The sequence below is a fragment of the Natator depressus genome, chromosome 10 (genome assembly GCF_965152275.1).
Source record: "Natator depressus isolate rNatDep1 chromosome 10, rNatDep2.hap1, whole genome shotgun sequence".
NCBI lineage: Eukaryota > Metazoa > Chordata > Testudines > Cheloniidae > Natator > Natator depressus.
Genome location: NC_134243.1, coordinates 38,178,461 through 38,197,795, shown reverse-complemented (window position 1 = coordinate 38,197,795; position 19,335 = coordinate 38,178,461). Strand labels below are relative to the sequence as shown.

General features: G+C 48.6%; 1 protein-coding gene across 2 annotated transcripts; it reads left to right on the top strand.

Moving 5' to 3' along the window:
- The first annotated feature begins 8,664 nt into the window (after positions 1–8,664).
- On the top strand, positions 8,665–19,065 carry NME3 (NME/NM23 nucleoside diphosphate kinase 3). Of its 2 annotated transcripts, XM_074965824.1 has the most exons (6): positions 8,665–8,833; positions 10,964–11,005; positions 11,177–11,307; positions 13,125–13,226; positions 13,565–13,677; positions 16,361–19,065. In XM_074965824.1, exons 1-6 carry the CDS (start codon positions 8,788–8,790, stop codon positions 16,476–16,478), a joined length of 552 nt encoding a protein of 183 aa, XP_074821925.1. In that variant the 5' UTR covers positions 8,665–8,787; the 3' UTR covers positions 16,479–19,065. The 2 variants fall into 2 exon arrangements, with proteins under 2 accessions (XP_074821925.1, XP_074821926.1); XM_074965825.1 differs by lacking the exon at positions 10,964–11,005 and having other exon boundaries at positions 8,667–8,833.
- The last annotated feature ends 270 nt before the right edge of the window (positions 19,066–19,335 follow it).

Genomic DNA, 19,335 nt, shown 5'->3' with positions numbered 1-19,335 from the left:
CCTCATGCAAAAGTTCAAGCTAACTTATTTAAACAGATAAGGGAAAGCCAATTTAACATAAGAGACAAAAGGAATCAGAAGCATACATATCTTATTTGCATACTAACGTTTACCAATCTCCTAGCCCAGTAGGAGCTCTAAGTTAATTAGTTTGAGGACCCATTGTCTCACACTCCTTAATGTTTCTCTTCCTGACAACTATATTTCAACAAACCCTTCAAGCAGCATTTCTTTAATGAATTATAATTTCAATATAATTCATTCTACTTTCACAATCCCTCCTTTTAGTCAAGCTACGCAATGACCAACAATTACTGGGTTCCACATATCAATCGTTCTTTATCTCTTTGTTCATCAGTGATATTTAAAATCATCAAATTAGCACTCTGGTTTGGGGCAGCTATCTGTGTAGCATGCCTGACACAATTTTGGATACAACAGGAAAGTAACTGAAAACATACAAAAATTATTAGGATTCCAAACAGGAGAGTTAGGGCTCCCTGAAACAACCAGTTTCCTATGCCAGAGAAATTGAAAAGGTTACTTAGCCACTTCCATAAAGAACTTGGCTCTTCGTGGGGAAGATATGCGATTTGTTCTAAGTGGCTAGCACGATCTATTATCTCATTGGTGTTGTCTGGTATATACACACAGCAGTCTTTTCCAATGAGAACACAAGTCCCTCCTTTTGCCTCCAGCACTATGCCCAATGCCTGACGGTTTCGGAGGGCCATCTGTCGGATTGCCCCTGTTTCTTTGGCCAGGGCTCTTAAACTTTCTCCAGTTTCATTTGCCATTATTTCAACTACTGCTTGTAACCTTAGGAGCCTTTTTGCATGGTGTATTACTCCCCCAATGGTATTAAGGAACCACCAATGGCCTCTTCCCAGGTTAAGGGGCTTATGTTATTTACATACCAGTGGGCATCTGTTAAGTCCCTTCTTTTTTGCCTAAATTGCGGAGGCGTTCTCGAGGGAAGGTTCCTAGCACTTGGAATTTTGGGAAGAGTCGGGCGGGATAACAGATTCCTGACCAATTAGCTGGTAGTATGGTATAAGCTCTGGTCCCACACACCCAGTGATGGCCTATTAAGGCCGGGAAGGGTTGGTTGCATCCATTTGTCATATAGGTGTTTGCAAAGGAGGAGTAGTATCCCCCAAAGGGTACAGGGTAATTCTCCTTACAAGGAGTGGTGTTATTTGCATGGCATTGAAAAGTTGTATTGTTTTCACTAAGGTTACTGTAGGGGGAACATGAGATTGATTTCTCTGTTTGATCCCAGGTTGAGAAAAAATTCATATCTCCATACCCGTCCCGCCACTTTTTAGTTTTGTTTGAATAATCCCATACACCATTGGCCACAATATGCTGAAGGCAACGGCTTTTCCCCAGGTCCAGCCCTGTCCCATTACACACCCAACACCAATGACCTTTTCCCTCCACCACACTTATCCATTTAGATGCATTTATTCCCACCGCTTTCCAAGTGACATTGCTGTTCCATATTTTGTTAAACGGACGAGGCCCTCCAGTGAGGTCTGGGGACTTGAGTGGGACAGCCAGGACAGGAACACCAGTTTGAGAGTGGGCTGGGATGTGGCTGCAGACCCAGCAATTAGAAATATTAAGGGTCTGAGCTATCCACACCTGCTGCTGGATAAAAGAATTGTCATCATGGTCTCCCCAAACCGTAAGATACCAGCAGCTGAGGAACAGGCAGAGGCGCATGTTGGAGGCAAGGCTCTTCTGGTTCTGACAACCTCAACTGAGGGAACCGCAGTCACGGTTTTACGCCCACCAGGCAGTAGGCGCTAGGCTTGCTACTGCTTTTTTTTGTTCGTCGTCTGCATCTGGCAACCCTTACAAGAGCGTAGATTGTAAGGTATTGCAGACAGTTCCTCTACATCGTCTTCTGGAGTCAAAATTGACTCTGCGTTGTTCTGAGGTGATGATTGGTTCTCTGGGGATGGTGCCTTCTTACACTGTGAAGCATGTATCCACGCTGCGATGCCAGATAGTTTAACAGCCGTCTGTGTAGTAAGCAGTACCTGATGAGGACCCTTCCACCGGGGCTCCAAGGTGTGCTTTTGATGATGGCGCCGTATGTAGACCCAATCACCTGGCTCGAGGTTGTGGCAAGCGTCGGAGGTGGGTTCCGTGGGCCAGGCGGCTCGAACCTGTGAATGGAAGTGACTTACAGCTTGCATTAGTCCCTTGCAATACTGAAGGAGCGCACTGTGAGTCAAGTTCAAATCTGGAATGGGAGTAATGGTAGACATAGCTCGCATAGGGTGTCCCATAACAATTTCAAAGGGACTTAATTTATGCCTTTGGGATGGAGTGGATCTCATGTCCATAAGGGCTAATGGTAAGGCTACTGGCCAGCTTAATCCTGTAGAGTCACAAAATTTTAGCAAGCTTATTCTTAAGTACACCATTTCGTCTTTCAACTGCATCTGCACTCTGTGGGCGGTAAGAACAGTGCAACAGGTATTTGATATGCAATATACGGTCCAGGTGTTGAACAAGTTGTCCAGTAAAATGTGTACCCCGATCACTGGACAGAGTAGCAGGAATTCCCTTGGCAGGCATAATATGATTTAACAAACATTTGGCAACAGACAGTGAGTCAGCCTTGCGACAAGGAAAGGCTTCAATCCAACCGGAGAATAAACATACCATAACCAATATAAATTCATATTGTTGACACTTAGGCAGTTGTACAAAATCAAGTTGCCAATGCAAGAACAGTGCTTGAGGCAGGCCCTGGAACGCCTGGACCACTTTTACAGGTTTACCAATATTATGGCTTTGGCAAATGGTACAGGCCGCACAGTGGCGGGCTGCAACAGAGCTAAAATGGGGGGCCCACCATCCTGTCTTAGTTACAGCAGAGACCATCCCCTCCTTTCCGACATGTGAAACACCGTGTAGCAGGGCAGCCAGAGACGGGTAGAGTGAAAAGGGGGCTACAAAGGCGCCAGTAGGCGAGCGCCAAAGAGAATCGGGATGTAGAGAGCAACCTTGGGCAACCCAGGATTCTTTCTCGGTTTCTGGGGCAGAGTCTTGGAGCAGGGTGAGGTCAGTGAGTGATGGTGGCAGTATAGAAACAGAAAGGGAACCTAGAAATGCATCTGGGGAAGGTTCTATGGCAGCAGCATGTTTAGCAGAGGCGTCAGCAAATGCGTTACCCTTAGCAACATCAGTATCCGCCATTGAGTGGCCAGGGCACTTAACAATAGCTAGAGCAGACGGAAGTAAAACTGCATACAGAAGGGCAGGGATGTAGGGCCCATTTTTAATAGGGGTACCGGCAGAGGTAAGGAAACCCCGAGTTTGCCAGAGGGTACCAAAGTCATGTACAACCCCAAAAGCGTAGCGGGAGTCAGTGTAAATGGTGGCGGAGCGTCCCTCCGCCAAAAAAGCAGGCACGGGTGAGGGCAACTAATTCAGCGACTTGTGCTGAGGTTACAGAAGGTAAAGGCGCAGCTTCCAGGGTTTCAGAGAGTGAAACTACAGCGTATCCTGCAAGGAGACAACCTTGGTCGTCTCGAAAACAGGAACCATCAGTAAATAAAACAAAGTCAGAGTTAGGGAGAGGGACATCAGAAAGGTCAGAGCGCGGGACGGTGACAGCAGAGACAGTTGCAAGGCAGTCATGGGGATCACCGTCATTAGACAAAGGAAGGAGAGTGGCAGGGTTTAACTGAGAACAATGCTTTATGGTGATATATGAAGCTGATAGTAGTAAAAGTTTATACCTGGTAAGGCGGGCAGAGGAGAGGTGGCCTGTGTTACGTTGTAGCAGGAGAGTTTCTACAGAGTGAGGGACCAGGAGGGTAAGAGGAGAGTGGAGAACAAGGGAATCAGATATTTCGACTAGGTGCGCTGCAGCAGCCACAGCACGCAGGCAGGGGGGTAAGCCTTGGGCAACAGGGTCTAAAGTGGCAGAGAAATAAGCCACTGGGCGGTTCTTTTCTCCGTGCATCTGAGTGAGAACTCCAAGTGCACACCCAGATTGTTCGTGGCAGAAAAGGGTAAAAGGCTTAGAATAGTCAGGCAGCCCTAAGGCAGGGGCAGAAGCCAAACCCTGTTTGAGGGAAACAAAGGCAGAATTGGCCTCAGGGGGCCACGGCATGGGGTCAGGCACAGAGAATCGAGTGAGTTCCTGGAGAGGTTTTGCAAGGGAGGCATATTGGGGAATCCATTGCCTGCAAAATCCAGCCATGCCTAAAAACTTCCGGACCTGGCGTGGGGAGCGGGGTCGGGGAAAGCTAAGGATAGCTTGGACGCGGGTGGGAGAAAGTGCACGGGAACCCTGGGAGAGGAGAAAGCCAAGGTATGTGACAGAAGCTTGACAGAGTTGTAGTTTAGAGCGAGAAGCTTTGTGACCCATATTTGCTAGGGCAGTAAGGAGCACTAAAGAGTCAGTTTCAGAGGCAGACAATGAAGGGGAACAGAGGAGTAGATCATCTACATATTGGACTAGTGTGGACCTGGACGGGAAAACAAGGTCAGCAAGGTCTCAGGCTAATGCTTGGGAAAAATATGACGGGCTTTCAGTATACCCCTGGGGCAGTGTGGTCCATGTGTACTGTTGCCCCTTGTGAGAAAAGGCAAACAGGAACTGGGAGTCAGGGTGAACCGGGACAGAAAAGAAAGCAGAGCACAAATCAACAACAGTAAAATGAGTTGCATCTGGTGGGATAGAAGCCAGAATCGTCGCTGGGTTAGGGACAATGGGAAAGACAGGTATGACAATGCGGTTAATGGCCCGAAGATCCTGAACAAACCGCCACGATTTACCATCAGCTTTTCGAACTGGGAAGATAGGGGTGTTACAGGGGCTGGAGCAGGGATAATAATGCCTTGTTCCCACAGGGCGGTCATGACTGGAGCAATTCCAGCCTCTGCTTCGGGGTTTAAAGGGTATTGAGACAGGTGAGGCAGAGGTTTGGAGGAATCAACAATAATGCAGACAGGGTCAGTATGTAAACGGCCCACTTCAGACGGGTGGGTTGGCCACAGAGAGGATGGGACCTGTGAAACTAGGTGTTCAAGGGACGGGACCAATGGGCAGCAGGGGACCGGAGTGGAAAGGGGAGTTTCAGACAGCAGGGAGGCTACAGAATCACTCAGAGAGGACTGGGGGATTTGTAAGTAGACACCATCCGGGGAACAGTAGATGGTACAGCCAAGTTTACATAACAGGTCCCGACCCAAAAGGTTCACCGGAGTGGAATCCGAGAGGAGGAATGCATGGTCCGCGGAAAGGGGACCAACCTGGACTGGTAGAGGTTTTGAAAGGGGATAAGGGGTTGGGACTCCCGTAATGCCCACAGCGGATATGGTTTTTTTCAGAGAGGGGAACCTCAGGCAGGTCGGCAGTATGAACTGCAGAGAGCGAAGCTCCCGTATCAACAAGGAAAGGGAGAGAAAGATCATTAATAGTCAAAACACATTCACCCATGGGAGTGAGACGTAGTAAAGGAGCTAAAATTTCCTGAGGTTCCCTGGTGTTCTGTCATGGCTGTGGGACAAAGTAAGTCTGGGGACTGTTGGGCTGTGCCAAAAGGGGGTCTAGCTGGTTGTTTACAGAGCTATTAGGCCGGCACGGACACTCGTTTTTCCAATGTCCGGGTTGTTTACAGTAATTACAAACACCCCCAAAACCCAAAAATCCAGTTCCACGGCCCCTCCCGTGACCACGTCCCCCTCCCCGGTACTGTTTACCTTGCCCTGAATAATGCTGTATTTGCAGGGCCATTAACTTTTGGGAAGATTGTTCCTCCTTTCCCTTTAGAGTGCGATGGCAGTGTTCTGCCACGGATTGCAATTTATCCATGGTTTCAGTTTCCCACCCAACACTTATTCGCTTTAGCATACTGCCAATAGCAGGTAGGAGGCCATTAACAAACGCATGAGCCAGGGCGCCCTTCCCATTTTCACCCGGTTGCTGTATACCAGAATGTTGCAGAAAAACATCAGTCAGTCGGGTGCGATAGTCACCCGGACTTTCTCCCTGTTGCTGTTTACAGCAATGTATGACTGTCCAGTTTGTTTTTGGAGTCCATACTCGAGGGATGGCCTCATGTAGGTTTTTAGCTCGGTCTTTACACTTTTTCTGGTATTCAGCGTCAGGACCGGTGTCTGGTAAAGTTGAATGGCGCTCACTGATGGGCCAATTGGCTGCTGTGAACCATTTTTCATGCTCGCTAGGGGTTACAAGTAGCTTGCACAGCTGCAGGAGGTCTGCCTCAGAGGGTTCATAGGTGTCGCACACTAACAAAAATTCCTCTGCAAATGTGGTAGGATTTTCCAGGGGCTTTGGAAAGTCTTTTACAATGGAAAGGAGCTCTGTACGAGTCCAGGGTTAATAGCTCCAAGTGGGACCCTCTTGTTGGCCCCCAGTATGCAGGATTCGGAGGGGAGCCTGGATAGGTTTAGAGCCAGAGCATAAGCGTTGGGCCCAGTCAGTGTCCAGGCTGTCTTCGTATGTATGGGGAAAAACAGAGGAGTCAGACAGACTGGAGGGTTTCAGGGGAATGGGGGGTTTTTCTTTACAGGTCTGAGTGGTACCGGAGGAATGGGCCTGGGTGGTATTGGATGATCCGGACTGGTCTGAACTGGAGACCCCTGGAAGTTGTTGTGACCGCCTATTGATCCAATGCAAGGATGCCAGGCCAATTAATGCATCTTCCTCATCGTCATCCCCAGAATTTAACAAGGGGTTTTCTTCGTCCTTTCCCACAATGAGATGGGAGTATGAAGGGGGATGGGATCGATCTTGGTCTTCTCGGAGAACGGGATAAAGGGGAGCGCTCGGTCTGGCAGCAGGAGAGGAGGCTTCTAATAAAGCTTTTAACTTATCATTTGAATCTTTGAGAGAGGCAAGTTTTGATTCTGTCCACCTATGATTTGCCTCTTCCCACCACTGCATGAAACAATCAACCTCTCCTTTTGCCAATTTAGTTTTAGGTTGGCCGAGTTTGTCTTTTAAGACGTCTACTCGGTCTTTGTCCCAAGACCCTAACAGTGGCCACTGAATTTTGGGATTCTCCTGAGTTAGCCTAGACCATTTTTCCAGAAATTTACTGGAGTCCAGACCCTTCCTAAAATACATAAAATGAGCCGGTGTTCCTTTAGGGAACTGTCCTGACTTAGATGTCTGGTTACCCATACAGGAGGACTTTACACACCAATCACACAAGAAGGAAAGTCGGGTTCGTCCTTTTGTGTGTTGCCCGGTGCAACACACAAAAGGAGCCCACAGGCTACTGCCTCAATCGCCCTTGCTTTCACACCAAGGGTTTTACCCAAGGCGCAGTGCGGCTGCGATTGTGCAGATTTCACTCACTCAGACCATGGGGACAGGAACCCTTTGGTCAGCCGATCCCAGGACAGAGACGGCGCCGAGACTCAAACACACCACAGGGAGGACGGATAGACACAGAGACAAGACAGTCCTCAGTCCGGACAAAACACAGAAATAATTACCTGACCAGATTCCTGATGTCAGATCCCGGGATCCCTACCAAAACAGAGTGGGAACCAACAGGTTCGATGGCATAGACTTCACTGTGGTCATGCACCCTTCCGTTCTGGCGGAGGACCGCTCGGGCCAAATGCCCAGGTGCCGGCTTGCCAGGGCCGTCCTAAGAACGGTCAGGAGTCACACGGCCCCACTGAAGACGGATGCCATCTCGGTGGAACCTCCAAATTGTCAAAGTCAGATTCAAGACTCACAAAATTTGTCAGACCACTCTGTTTATTAGCAAAGCGCTTTGCCAGTACACCCAGATATGTGAGCCTCCTGCAAAAGCTCAAGCTAACTTATTTAAACAGATAAGGGAAAGCCAATTTAACATAAGAGAAAAAAGGAAGCAGAAACATACATATCTTATTTGCATACTAACGTTTACCAATATCCTAGCTCAGTAGGAGCTCTAAGTTAATTAGCTTAAGGACCCATTGTCTCACACTCCTTAATGTTTCTCTTCCTTACAACTATATTTCAACAAACCCTTCAAGCAGCATTTCTTTAATGAATTATAATTTCAATATAATTCATTCTACTTTCACAGGTGCCACAAGTACTCCTGTTCTTTATATTTTTTCAGATACACATATTGTATCATACACTTTATATGCTTTTATATTGTGTATAAGTGTGTATTAATGTTTCAATTTCAATTCATATGACCAATCACTACATTGGCAACACAGCATGTAACTAGTTCACAAAACGCGGGGGGGAGGGAATTCGGGGTGTGTGTGTAGCGAAATCCCTGGAGGAAGGGAGTGGGGCCTCAGGGAAGCGGAGGGGCAAGGTGTTCCGATTTGTGCTGTTAGAAAATTGGCAACCCTAGCTGTGGCCTGGTGGCTGGAGCGTTTGACAGACCTGGCCCTCTGAGATCTGGGCTGACAGTGGACTAAAGGGAGTGTAGTGTACAATAAACTGAGTTTGCTCTTGGGCTTTGTTTGGCACAGTGCTGGGGGGCGGAGGAAAGGTAGTGCTCAAAAAACATAAGAACCCCACTCCAAAATCAACCCGCCAGTTTCTTGCAGGCCCCTATGGGGTTTGCCACGGTCTGGGCGGAAGGGCATTTGGATGGGGGGCGGGGCGCCACCACATCGGCCGGTCTGGTTGTGGGGATGGGCAGACCGGGCGGTTGGGTAAGACAGAAGCACGCAGAGCGCGGGAAGAAGTCCGGACCCTAGGAGTAACGTGCGCGCCCTCATTCCCTCCCCCACGGGCCCGCGCGCGTTTCGTGACCGGCTGCCACCATGATCTGCTCGGTGCTTATCCTGTTCGCCAACATCTTCCACAGCGGTGAGTGCCCCCTCCCAGGGCGTGGGGGAGCTGTCCGGGGGATGCCTCCTCCCGGGGCGGGGTGAGGAGGAGGGTGGCAGTTCGGGGGTTGTCCCCCCCCCAGGCAAGGGGAGGGCGGGGTCAGGGGATGTCCTTTACCAGCAGGGGGAGGGGTTGTTCGGAGGATGCACCCTCAGGCAGGGGGAGGACACAGCAGGTGTGGGGGCACTGATCCCTCCCTTCCTCACCCTTTGCCTCCCCTGACTCAGCTCCTTCAGCTTTCACAGCTCTGCCTCCACTCACTCCCACGGAGCGGGGGTGAGGGGGGAATAGACACAGAGGTGGCTGCTTGGGGCAAGGTGCCTGCTCTGCTGATGAGACACTACTGAGAGCAGAGTGGTACCCAACCCTGCTCTGTGGCAGTGAATTTCACTGCAGCTGGTTCACTCTGAATAAAGCATGTAATCAAGCTCAGGGAGGGAACAAAGAGGCCCCATAGGAGTTTATTTTACAAGTGGGGAAACTGAGGTACGGAGAAGGGAAGGGAGTCTCCTAAGGTCCCATAGTCATCCCTTAACAAAGCTGGAAATAGTCTGTCTCTCTTGACTCCTATCTCTAACTCTGAGCCCACACACTGCCTGCCTCTGTGATCTATGACAGGAATGGCCAAACTTACTGATCCTCCTAGCTGCGTATAACAATCTTCAGAAGTTCAAGAGCCTGACTGGGCTCTGGGCTTTAGCTCCATGGGAGGTGCCTCTGGGGCTCAGGGCTTTAGCACCACTCCTGCTGAAGCCATGAGGCCTGGCCAGTGTGCCCTGTGGGGCTGAAGCCCCGAGACTCCCCTGCCCGCTGGGCAGAGACCCCTACCCCACCACCCCATTGCAAGGCAGAGGTCCCAAGCTCCCCAGCATTGGGTAGGTGGAAAATGGGAGGAATGTGGGGGGTTCCATTAGCTGCACTTTGACGGTAAAAACAACGAGGAGTCCTTGTGGCACCTTAGAGACTAACAAATTTATTAGTCTCTAAGGTGCCAAAAGGACTCCTTGTTGTTTTTGCTGATACAGACTAACACGGCTACCACTCTGAAACCTTTAATGGTAAAAGAACTGCATGTGGCTCATGAGCCACACTTTCGCCACCCCTGATCTATGCTCTGCAAGGTTAAGTCCCAACTATCAGCTTGCGTGTTCTGTGTAAAAGAATATCCCTGACTGCCTTCCCTAGGCTGTTTTCCACTTACTTAAAGGGTTGTAAAAGAAAACATATCCACAGCCTAACAAACCAGTGTAGACCACTGGACAGCCAAATAGGTGAAATCAGCTCTCTAGTGTGGTTTAAAAAAATCATTCAGTCAGATCCCCTGATTATTTTCACAAGCTTTTTTGTTTAGATTCAAATTCATATCCCTTTAGGAGGCCTGATTTCAAATTCAAAGGCAATATTAGGGCTGGAAAATTCCCAGACTTGTTAGATGCTCACTGAGATTACATAGCATAATGTTTTGCCCACATTTTGAAACCCAGAGCAAGTCTGTCTGTGATGGTGGATTTTTTTAATTAAAAAGGCCATGCATTCAGTGGCTTTTATTTTTGTTTCTTTAATTAAGGGAAGTGGATTTATTAAAATATGTGGGACTTGATTAGGGTGCACTAAATGCTGATAAATGTAACAGCTGCTGACTCTTCATCTTCTCTGTGTTCAGTCCAAGAAGGATTGGAACTGGAGCAGGAAAGCTCACTGCTGGGTATCAGGAGGGATGTCGTCCTGACAAGTGGACCCAGATTCTCTAGGAGCAAAGGAACTAAAATCTAATGCAAGTCTGTGGTTGGATATTGCTCTCTGTAGCTACCAGGGCTTTCCCCGTCCACCTCAGGAGGATGTCCTCTCCATCCCTCTGCTCCACCCCCCTACCCACCAGACTGCCTGCTACCCCTTGCAAAGGATTACATGGTTGGAAACAACTCCTTCCCAGAGTTCCCTGTCTTTGCCATGGGGAAAGAGGTTATCTCCATTGCTCTAACTTCCAGAGTCCCTGCTGTATGTGTGCCACTAACCCCCAGAGCGCTCCTGTCTCAGTCCAGTATTGGACTGTCTGTCTCTCAGTGGGAAAGGGGCTGTCTGCAAACCTCTGACTTTTGTCTCCACCAGCCTTTGCCATATATGAAACCAGTTTTACAATCCAAACTGATGGTAAGCTATGCCCCATTCCTATTTGAGTCCCTACCTTAGCAGCATCTGCCTCTTCCCTTATCTCTGGTTTTATTTTTTAATTCCTTGATCCTGCTTGTAGTGACCCCTCTGATCCTGAATGTATGCTGAGGTTTGCTCTAGCCCTAAGTGTTCCTCCTCATCTGCTTTCAGCTTGCACTGGAGTAAATGAGCGCACCTTCCTAGCCATCAAGCCAGATGGGGTGCAGCGGCATCTCATAGGGGAAATCATCAGGCGCTTTGAAAAGAAGGGCTTCAAACTGGTGGGGATGAAACTCATGCAGGTGAGAGGAGCTGGCAGAGCAACGGCTGCCCTGGCACCCTTGTCTCTAAAGGTCCAGTCCATGCTGCCTCACTCTGTGTATGCTCTGTCTTGGGGCTTTAGATCTTTGCAGCAGGGACCTGCTTGCATCCTGCTTGCTGATGGTGCTTTGTAAATAATACCTAGTTTTTATATAGCATTTTTTATCAGTAAATCTCAAAGCGTTTTGCATAGGTCAGTATCGTGATACCCTCTCTTGTGCTTCAGTTTCCTCATATGTAAAATGGGGAAGTTACTTGCCTAAGGCAGTGGTTCTCAACTTATTTCACATTGTGGGCTGCATATGCGGCCCACAATGTGCTAACTGGGCTGCAGGGGCTGGGTGTCGGGGCCAGCCAGCAGCCCGCCCCAGATTCCTGCTGTGCATGGCCAGCCAACAGCCCGCTCCGGACCCCTGCCACTCCTGTGGGGTGGGCTGGCTGCCCTGACCCTGGATCCCCACCCCAGACCGTGGGCTAATTGGGCTGCAGGTTGAGAACTGCTGGTCTAAGGTCACCCAGCCACCCAGAGGCAGTGCTGGCAATAGAATCCATAGAAGCAAAGAAATGTGGGGCTGGAAGAGACCTCAAGAGGTCATCTAGTTTAGCCCCTTGCTCTGGGGCAGGATTAAGTATGCCTGCCTCCTGAGTCACAGTCTAGTGCTTTATCCACTAGACCACCAATAACAAAGTTCAGAAATGCCTGGTATCAGAGCTGCTGCAAAGTCTCTTGCTGAGGCCATTTCTCCAACATCCCTCCTATGGGAGCTCAGCTTAGTGATATATATATATATATATATATATATATATGGAGGAGAGATAGATCTTTGGTTTGAGCATTGGCCTGCTAAACCCAGGGTTGTGAGTTCAATCCTTGAGGGGGCCATTTAAGGATCTGGGGCAAAAATTGGGGATTGGTCCTGCTTTGAGCAGGGGGTTGGACTAGATGACCTCCTGAGATCCCTTCCAACCCTCATATTCTATGATATCCTCCCACCACTAGATGGAGACAGGAAACGAAAGGAAAGCTCCCTACTCCTGTCTCCTTGCAGGTAGCCAGCCCAGCTAGAGGAATTTAATTTGGATCTTTTTCTGGCCACCACCATTCAGGGTCAAGTTTTCCAAAGCACTTTAGTCCTATTTTCAAAAATGACTTAGGCACCTAAATCTCATTGTCAGTCAGGGGAATTGAGCTCTTAAGTCTCATTTCCAAAAGCAACTTGAAGCACCTTAGGATCCAAAATCGTTTAGTCACCTTTGAGAATTTACTGTCTCTCTTTTCTTTGGAGCACCCTGCCCCAATCTGTCTTGTGCAATGGACTGTCCTATAGGCTGTTCCATTGTAAGTCTGTTTTGCAGCATTTGTTATGGACCTATAATGGAAACTATTTTTTCATCATCAGTGTAATAGACACTTGCTGTTATCTAAAGGGCTGCATTGCAAATAGCCTTTTCTGAACAGAGCCTGAATTCTGCCCCTGTTGATTACCTGAATCCCTAAAGGTCCTGTGAGGCTATACACAGAAAGCGAGTGCAAACTGAACTGAAGGAGGAAAATGGGATTCCCCAGATGAGGAATGAACACTGATCCAGTTTCACCTGGCAGTTGTTCCTTCCTGGTGAGCTTGATTTCCTCCTCCCAGCTGCACTGCAGAATTTAGGAATCCAGCCCTCAGAGCAGGGAGAGGTCCCTAAACGCCACTTCTAAAGTGGACTCTTTGGGCCACTAGAACAGCCATTATAAGCTATTTTAGGACAGTCCCATCTAGCAGACTAGATCACATGCTGTGTTTATGCCCAGGCCTCGGAAGACTTGCTGAAGGAGCATTATATAGCCCTCTGTGATCGCCCCTTCTACAGCCGTCTGGTGGAGTACATGAGATCGGGTCCTATTGTAGCCATGGTGAGTACTGGCCAGGGGCCCCTTTCATGCCTTGAAACGGATATCAAATGCAAGTGCAATTAGCATTGAACTTGAGGCCATTCCATCTTCCCTTCATACCCTTCTGCCAGATCCTCTGGCTGAAGCGTTATACTGTTGCATGTAAAAGTGAAACCTGTGCATATCTTTATTTTATTCAAACAGATAATCATAGGCTTTCTTGAGGTAGATTCTGCCCTGACTTACCTCTAGGCGTACTCATACAAGGAAGTGGAGTTAGCTGGAGGGTGCTTAGGGTAGGATTTGGCCTTGCTATTCAGCAAGCTGCGGAAGCTGACTCTTGCTGTGTTGTCTTGTAGGTCTGGCAGGGGCTGGATGTGGTAAAGACGGCTCGCGCAATGATTGGAGAAACTAACCCGGCCGATTGCAGACCTGGCACCATCCGAGGGGACTTCTGCATTGAAGTCAGCAAGTGAGAGCCTTGGGTTTGTTTTTGCTGGGGAATCCTCTGTGTCCCTGTTGCAGGTGGGAGGAGGCTCCTTCTGCATTCTGTTCCATGTCCCAGTTACTCTCCCACTGACTGAGGGGGAAGATGGGGGAGTGCCTTTAGAGTCAGCTCTCAATGCTCCTGTCAAAGGATCACTTGTGAGGGATGAGCACACCTTACCTTGCCTGGCTCCCAACCTAGGCAGCAAGAGAACAATGCCCAGACGGTCTGTGGCAGGGTGGAGTTCATCATCTTGTGTAAAGTAGCCACACTTGTGCTGCATTTTAGGGATTTTTACCCTAATGGTATGGTCAGTTTGGAGTTAAACCTGAGATCTTCTTGTTTGGGACCAAAACTAACACCACCATGTTGTAACCATAACTCTCTGGTGCCCCCTTGAGGAGAGGGTAGGCACCTCTCATGTCAGTGGTCCCTCCCTGGACCACAGCATTGCTGTGGGGTCATCCCAGAGTCCAGTCCTCTGACTGTGCTGTTTAGGAGTGGGGTGGTTGGGAGGCCACATAAAGTAGCCCAAATAAAAAAAGTCAGGATGCTGTCATATCTCACAAAAGGCAGAGTCCAGAGCCTTCTGAAGGCAAAAGGAGAAGAGGGCCTGGGCAGCAACTCCTATTTCCTCAGCCTGGGGAGGCTCTGAGTTCCAGCCCTTCTTCTTTCTGAGTGCCACCCAAACTGAACTGGGACCCTGCCTCTCTCCAGGCTTGACAAGACTCACTGGTGTGGTGCGTTGGGGTGGGGCTGATTGTGCCCCTGGGAGCTCTTTAACCCCTTCTAGACTGAGACAGCCCCATCATACGCTGCTTCACACTTCCATAGCAATTTTCATCTTCAGTATGCTGCCCGGGCACTCAACTGATCCTCACAACACCCTACTGAGGGAGAGAAGGATACTCTCCTTTTTACATGTGGGGATTATGAGGCAGGAAGAGTGCATGGACCTGCCCCAGGCCACAGAAGGAATCTGCGTCAGAGCCAGGATTAGACGTTGGGAGTGTCTGGCTCCCAGTCCTGTGCTCAGACCATGCCCATCTCCTGTGACAAAACAGTTTGCATAGTACATTTGGCCATGAAGAGCACTATGCTTAAACTGCCTCTTTGGTCTCAGGATGAGCTGTGGAGGAGAGCAGAGGAGATCTTTCCTGGTGCTTTATGCTTTTTCCTATTAAAACAAAAAAGTGAGGGGTGTTCTGCTTGGCTTTTACCGTATAACTATCAGCAATGTCAAGCCATCGCTTCTTGAAGCCCTGTAGTGAAGCGACGACTCACCGGTGCACGCCTCCTGCTGGTCATCTTGCAATTAGCTCTTTTCCAGTTTACGGAGCGCCCTGTGCAGGCTGGTATCTCACTGGTATGTCCCTCTCAGACCCCAGTGCCCTTTACCCTGGGGTTCTGCCCCAGCAATACCCCCCCACTCTGCATCTCCCCTCCCTGGGGAACCCCCAACCCTCTAAACCCACCTTGCCTCAGTGGCTACTACCAGTCATCATCTAACCCTTCACTGGGGCAGACTGCAGTGTAATGGCCACTCATCATTGGCAAGGGGTTAGGACCAGCTGCCGCTGCCTATTCCCAGGCTGCCCTTCTGCAGCCCCAGTAACTTTGTAGCCTTCACCAAGGTCTGCAGCCTGGGGGTTTACCAGGCTGGAGCTCCCCAGCTCCCTTTGCCCTTCCCCAGCACTACTCTGGCTCTAGGTACCTTGCTCCCAGGCAGCTAGCCCTTCCCACTCCAGGGCTAGAGTGAAACTCTTTCAGCTCCTGGCCCCCAGCCCTCTTATAAGGGCCAGCTAGGCCCTGATTGAGCGGTCCACAGGTGTGGCTGCCTTCCTCAATCAGCCTATCTTTGCTGCTTTTAATTCCTGTTCTCCAGGAGTGGGGAACCATGGTGAGGAGCACTCCCAGCCATTAATTGACGTGGTGGTAGTGCTCAGTGTAATAGATGAGCTGTTCTCCTAGCCCTTAGTCAGGCATATGAGTTAGTTAGGTGTTAAAAGACAAGCAAGAGTCCTGAATAGTCTGAGGCCCTGGCTACACTAGGGGTTTGCAGCAATGAAGCTACACCAATTGGTTGAAATCAGGGCTAATTCTCAGTGTAGCCAATGCCTAAATGAAGCTCACATCCCTCCTTATATAGGTTTCATTTCCTTGGCATCTGATGTCAAACTTACCAGTTCTCCATAGAGTCTTCCAGGAGGGGAAAAACAGGGGTCAGAAGACTTGAATTTCTAATGTAAAAACAAGCAGCACTACAGGTAAAAAAGGCACTTTCAGCCTTTCATGAAGCAGCTGTTACTGTAGATTAGAAGAGATTATACTGTATAAAAAAAATGGAGCACCCTAAGAAAGTCAGAAGATGGGTTAGCTGTAGGCACTGTTGCTGCTTTGGTGACATGATCTAGGGGAGGGGACTGATGGGAACTGGCAGCTCCCACATGCCACAGGATAACTGGCAAGTCCTGCTCTCAGCCAGAAGATGGGTGGCTCTGGGGTAGGGCTCTGAGGAATGGTAAGGAACATGAGGATCGTTCAGGTAGGAATGCAACAAGATGGCACTTGTTCAGCAAACTTATTATTTTAGCCAAGATGAAATTACTTCCGGCTCTAGTTCCTTGCTGTGTCTGATTTGGAGAGTACCCATTCTCTTTCCTCACAGGAATGTGATTCACGGCAGCGACTCGATTGAGAGTGCCCAGCGGGAGATTTCGCTCTGGTTCCACACAGACAAGCTGACCTGCTGGGCGGACAGCACTGAGCACTGGATCTATGAGTAATAAGAATGGTATCTTGCTGACACTCAGGCACAGTAAAAACTCATTTATTTCCATTTTTCCTTCTGTAGAGTCACACTGGACTTTGAGATAGTGTGGTTTTTTCATTGGGTGTTTCTATCTAGGGGTGGGTGAAAGGGTAGTGGGAAGTCTATTCTGTACTGGTAATTGACTAAATTGCAGCTCTCTGGGATAGTAGCTACTTGGTGCTGCTGGTCTGGTTCTGTCGATGCTCTGCAGCATCCTAAAATCCCAAGGGGTTCAAGATGACCTGCAAAGGAAAGAAAAATGAGCTTGTGCCTTTGGCATCTTTATAATGTATAGAAAAGGCCTGAAAGTTACATTAGAATTTTAGGTCCTGTCTACTATGGAAGACTCTTTGGTGATTGGAGAACTATTGATATGACGACATCACAAGAAGTAAGAGAGTGAAAGTTGAGCAATTTGAAGATTTTGATTAGAAGGGACCCATGGGATGATCTTGTCTGACCTCCTGCATAACACAGGCCAGGAAACCTCATCAAGTTATTGTTGCATCAAGCCCATAATTTCTGGTTGAGCTGGAGCATATCCAATCTTGATTTAAAGATTACTTTTGCTGTTAAAAATGTGTACCTTATTTCCAGTCTCAAATTGTGTACCTACACTGGATCTTGTTATGCCTGTGAGATAAGACTGCTCTACTGTCGGAAGTCTCTCTGGGCAGGTACTTAGCAGTGGTGATCAAGTCCCCTCTTCACAAGTGAAATAGATTGTGCTTCTTCAGTCTTTCACTGTAAGGTGGGTTTTCAAGCCCTCAAATCTGTCTTGTTGCATTCTTCCAAACCCTTTCCAATTTTCCAACATCCTTCATAAGTTGTGGCACCAGAACTGGACACGGTATTCCACTAGTGGTTTTACTAATCCCACATACAGAGGTAACATTATCTTCATAGTAAATAGTCCTATTTATACAGCCAGGGAACATTCTAGCTCATAGGAACTGCAGACTGGATCAACCACTGGTCCAGCTACTCTAGTACCCTATCTCTGACAGGGGCCAAAATAAGTTGCTTTAGAGGATGGTATTAGAACCCTTCAGTAGGCAGATGTAGGATAATATGCCCCCACATTGTGTCATAGAAGATTAGGGTTGGAAGAGACCTCAGGAGGTCATCTAGTCCAACCCCCTGCTCAAAGCAGGACCAACACCAACTAAGTCATTCCAGCCAGGGCTTTGTCAAGCTGGACCTTAAAAACCTCTAAGGATGGAGATTCCACCACCTCCCTATGTAACCCATTCCAGCGCTTCACCACCCTCCTAGTGAAATAGTGTTTCCGAATATCCAACTTAGACCTCCCCCACTGCAACTTGAGACCATTGCTCCTTGTTCTGTCGTCTGCCACCACTGAGAACAGCCAAGCTCCATCCTCTTTGAAACTCCCCTTCAGGTAGTTGAAGGTTGCTATCAAATCCCCCCTCACTCTTCTCTTCTGCTGACTAAAGAACCCCAGGTTCCCTCAGCCTTTCCTCATAAATCATGTGTCCCAGCCCCCTGATCATTTTTGTTGCCCTCTGCTGGACTCTCTCCAAATTGTCCACATCCTTTCTGTAGTGGGGGCCCAAAAGTGGATGCAATACTCCAGATGTGGCCTCAGTGCCGAATAGAGGGGAAATAATCACTTCCCTCAATCAGCTGGCAATGCTCCTACTAATGCAGCCCAATATGCCGTTATCCTTCCTGGCAACAAGGGCACACTGCTGACTCATATCCAGCTTCTCATCCACTGTAATCCCCAGGTCCTTTTCTGCAGAACTGCTGCTTAGCTAGTCGGTCCTCAGCCTGTAGCAGTGCATGGGATTCTTCCCTCTTAAGTGCAGGACTCTGCACTTGTCCTTGTTGAACCTCATCAGATTTCTTTTGGCCCAATCCTCTAATTTGTCTAGGTCACTCTGGACCCTATCCCTACCCTCCAGCATATCTACCTCTCCCTCCAGCTTAGTGTCATCCACAAACTTGCTGAGGGTGCAATCTATCCCATCATCCAGATCATTAATAAAGATAGGTTTCAGTGGTAGTCTTGTTAGTCTGTATCAGCAAAAAACAAAAAAAAAAACAAAAAAAAAAACCACACACCACACACAACAAGGAATCTTTGTGGCTCCTTAAAGACTAACAAATTTATTTGGGCATAAGCTTTCGTGGGCTAGAACCCACTTCATCAGATGTATGAAGTAAAAGATTCAGGAGCAGGTATAAATACATGACAGGATGTGGGTTGCTTTACCAAGTGTTCGGTCAGTCTAACGAGATAAATCAATTAAGAGGAAGTTACTCACCTTGTGCAGTGATGATAGTTCAAGATGTGTGTCCCTATGGGTGCTCCACTTTAGGTGTCTGTGTGCCCCTGCACCTCTAATTGGAGATTTTTGGTAGCAGTGTCCCGTTGAGCCCGTGCATGTGCTCTCCCTCCCTCGTGGTCTGCCTCGAGGCTATTTAGCACGGCACAGGTGAACCCCCCTCACTTCCTTCTCTACCACAGAGCCCTATAGAGAACTCCAAAGTAGAGGGGAGGAGGGTGGGTTGTGGAGCACCCATAGGGACACACATCTCGAAGAACCATCATTACTGTACAAGGTGAGTAACTTCCTCTTCTTCTTCAAGTAGTGTCCCTATGGGTGCTCCACTTCAGGTGACTCCGGAGCAGTACCCACCACTGGAGGCTGGGACTTCGGAGCAGAGTCTTTTACTACGGCGAGTACTGTGGAGTTGAAGATGGCGTCAGTGGCCAAATCTTCAGTGATCACATAATGTTCTGAGAAAGTATGGACAGAGACTCCAATCATTGCTCTATAGATTGGGGAGATAGGGGTATCCCT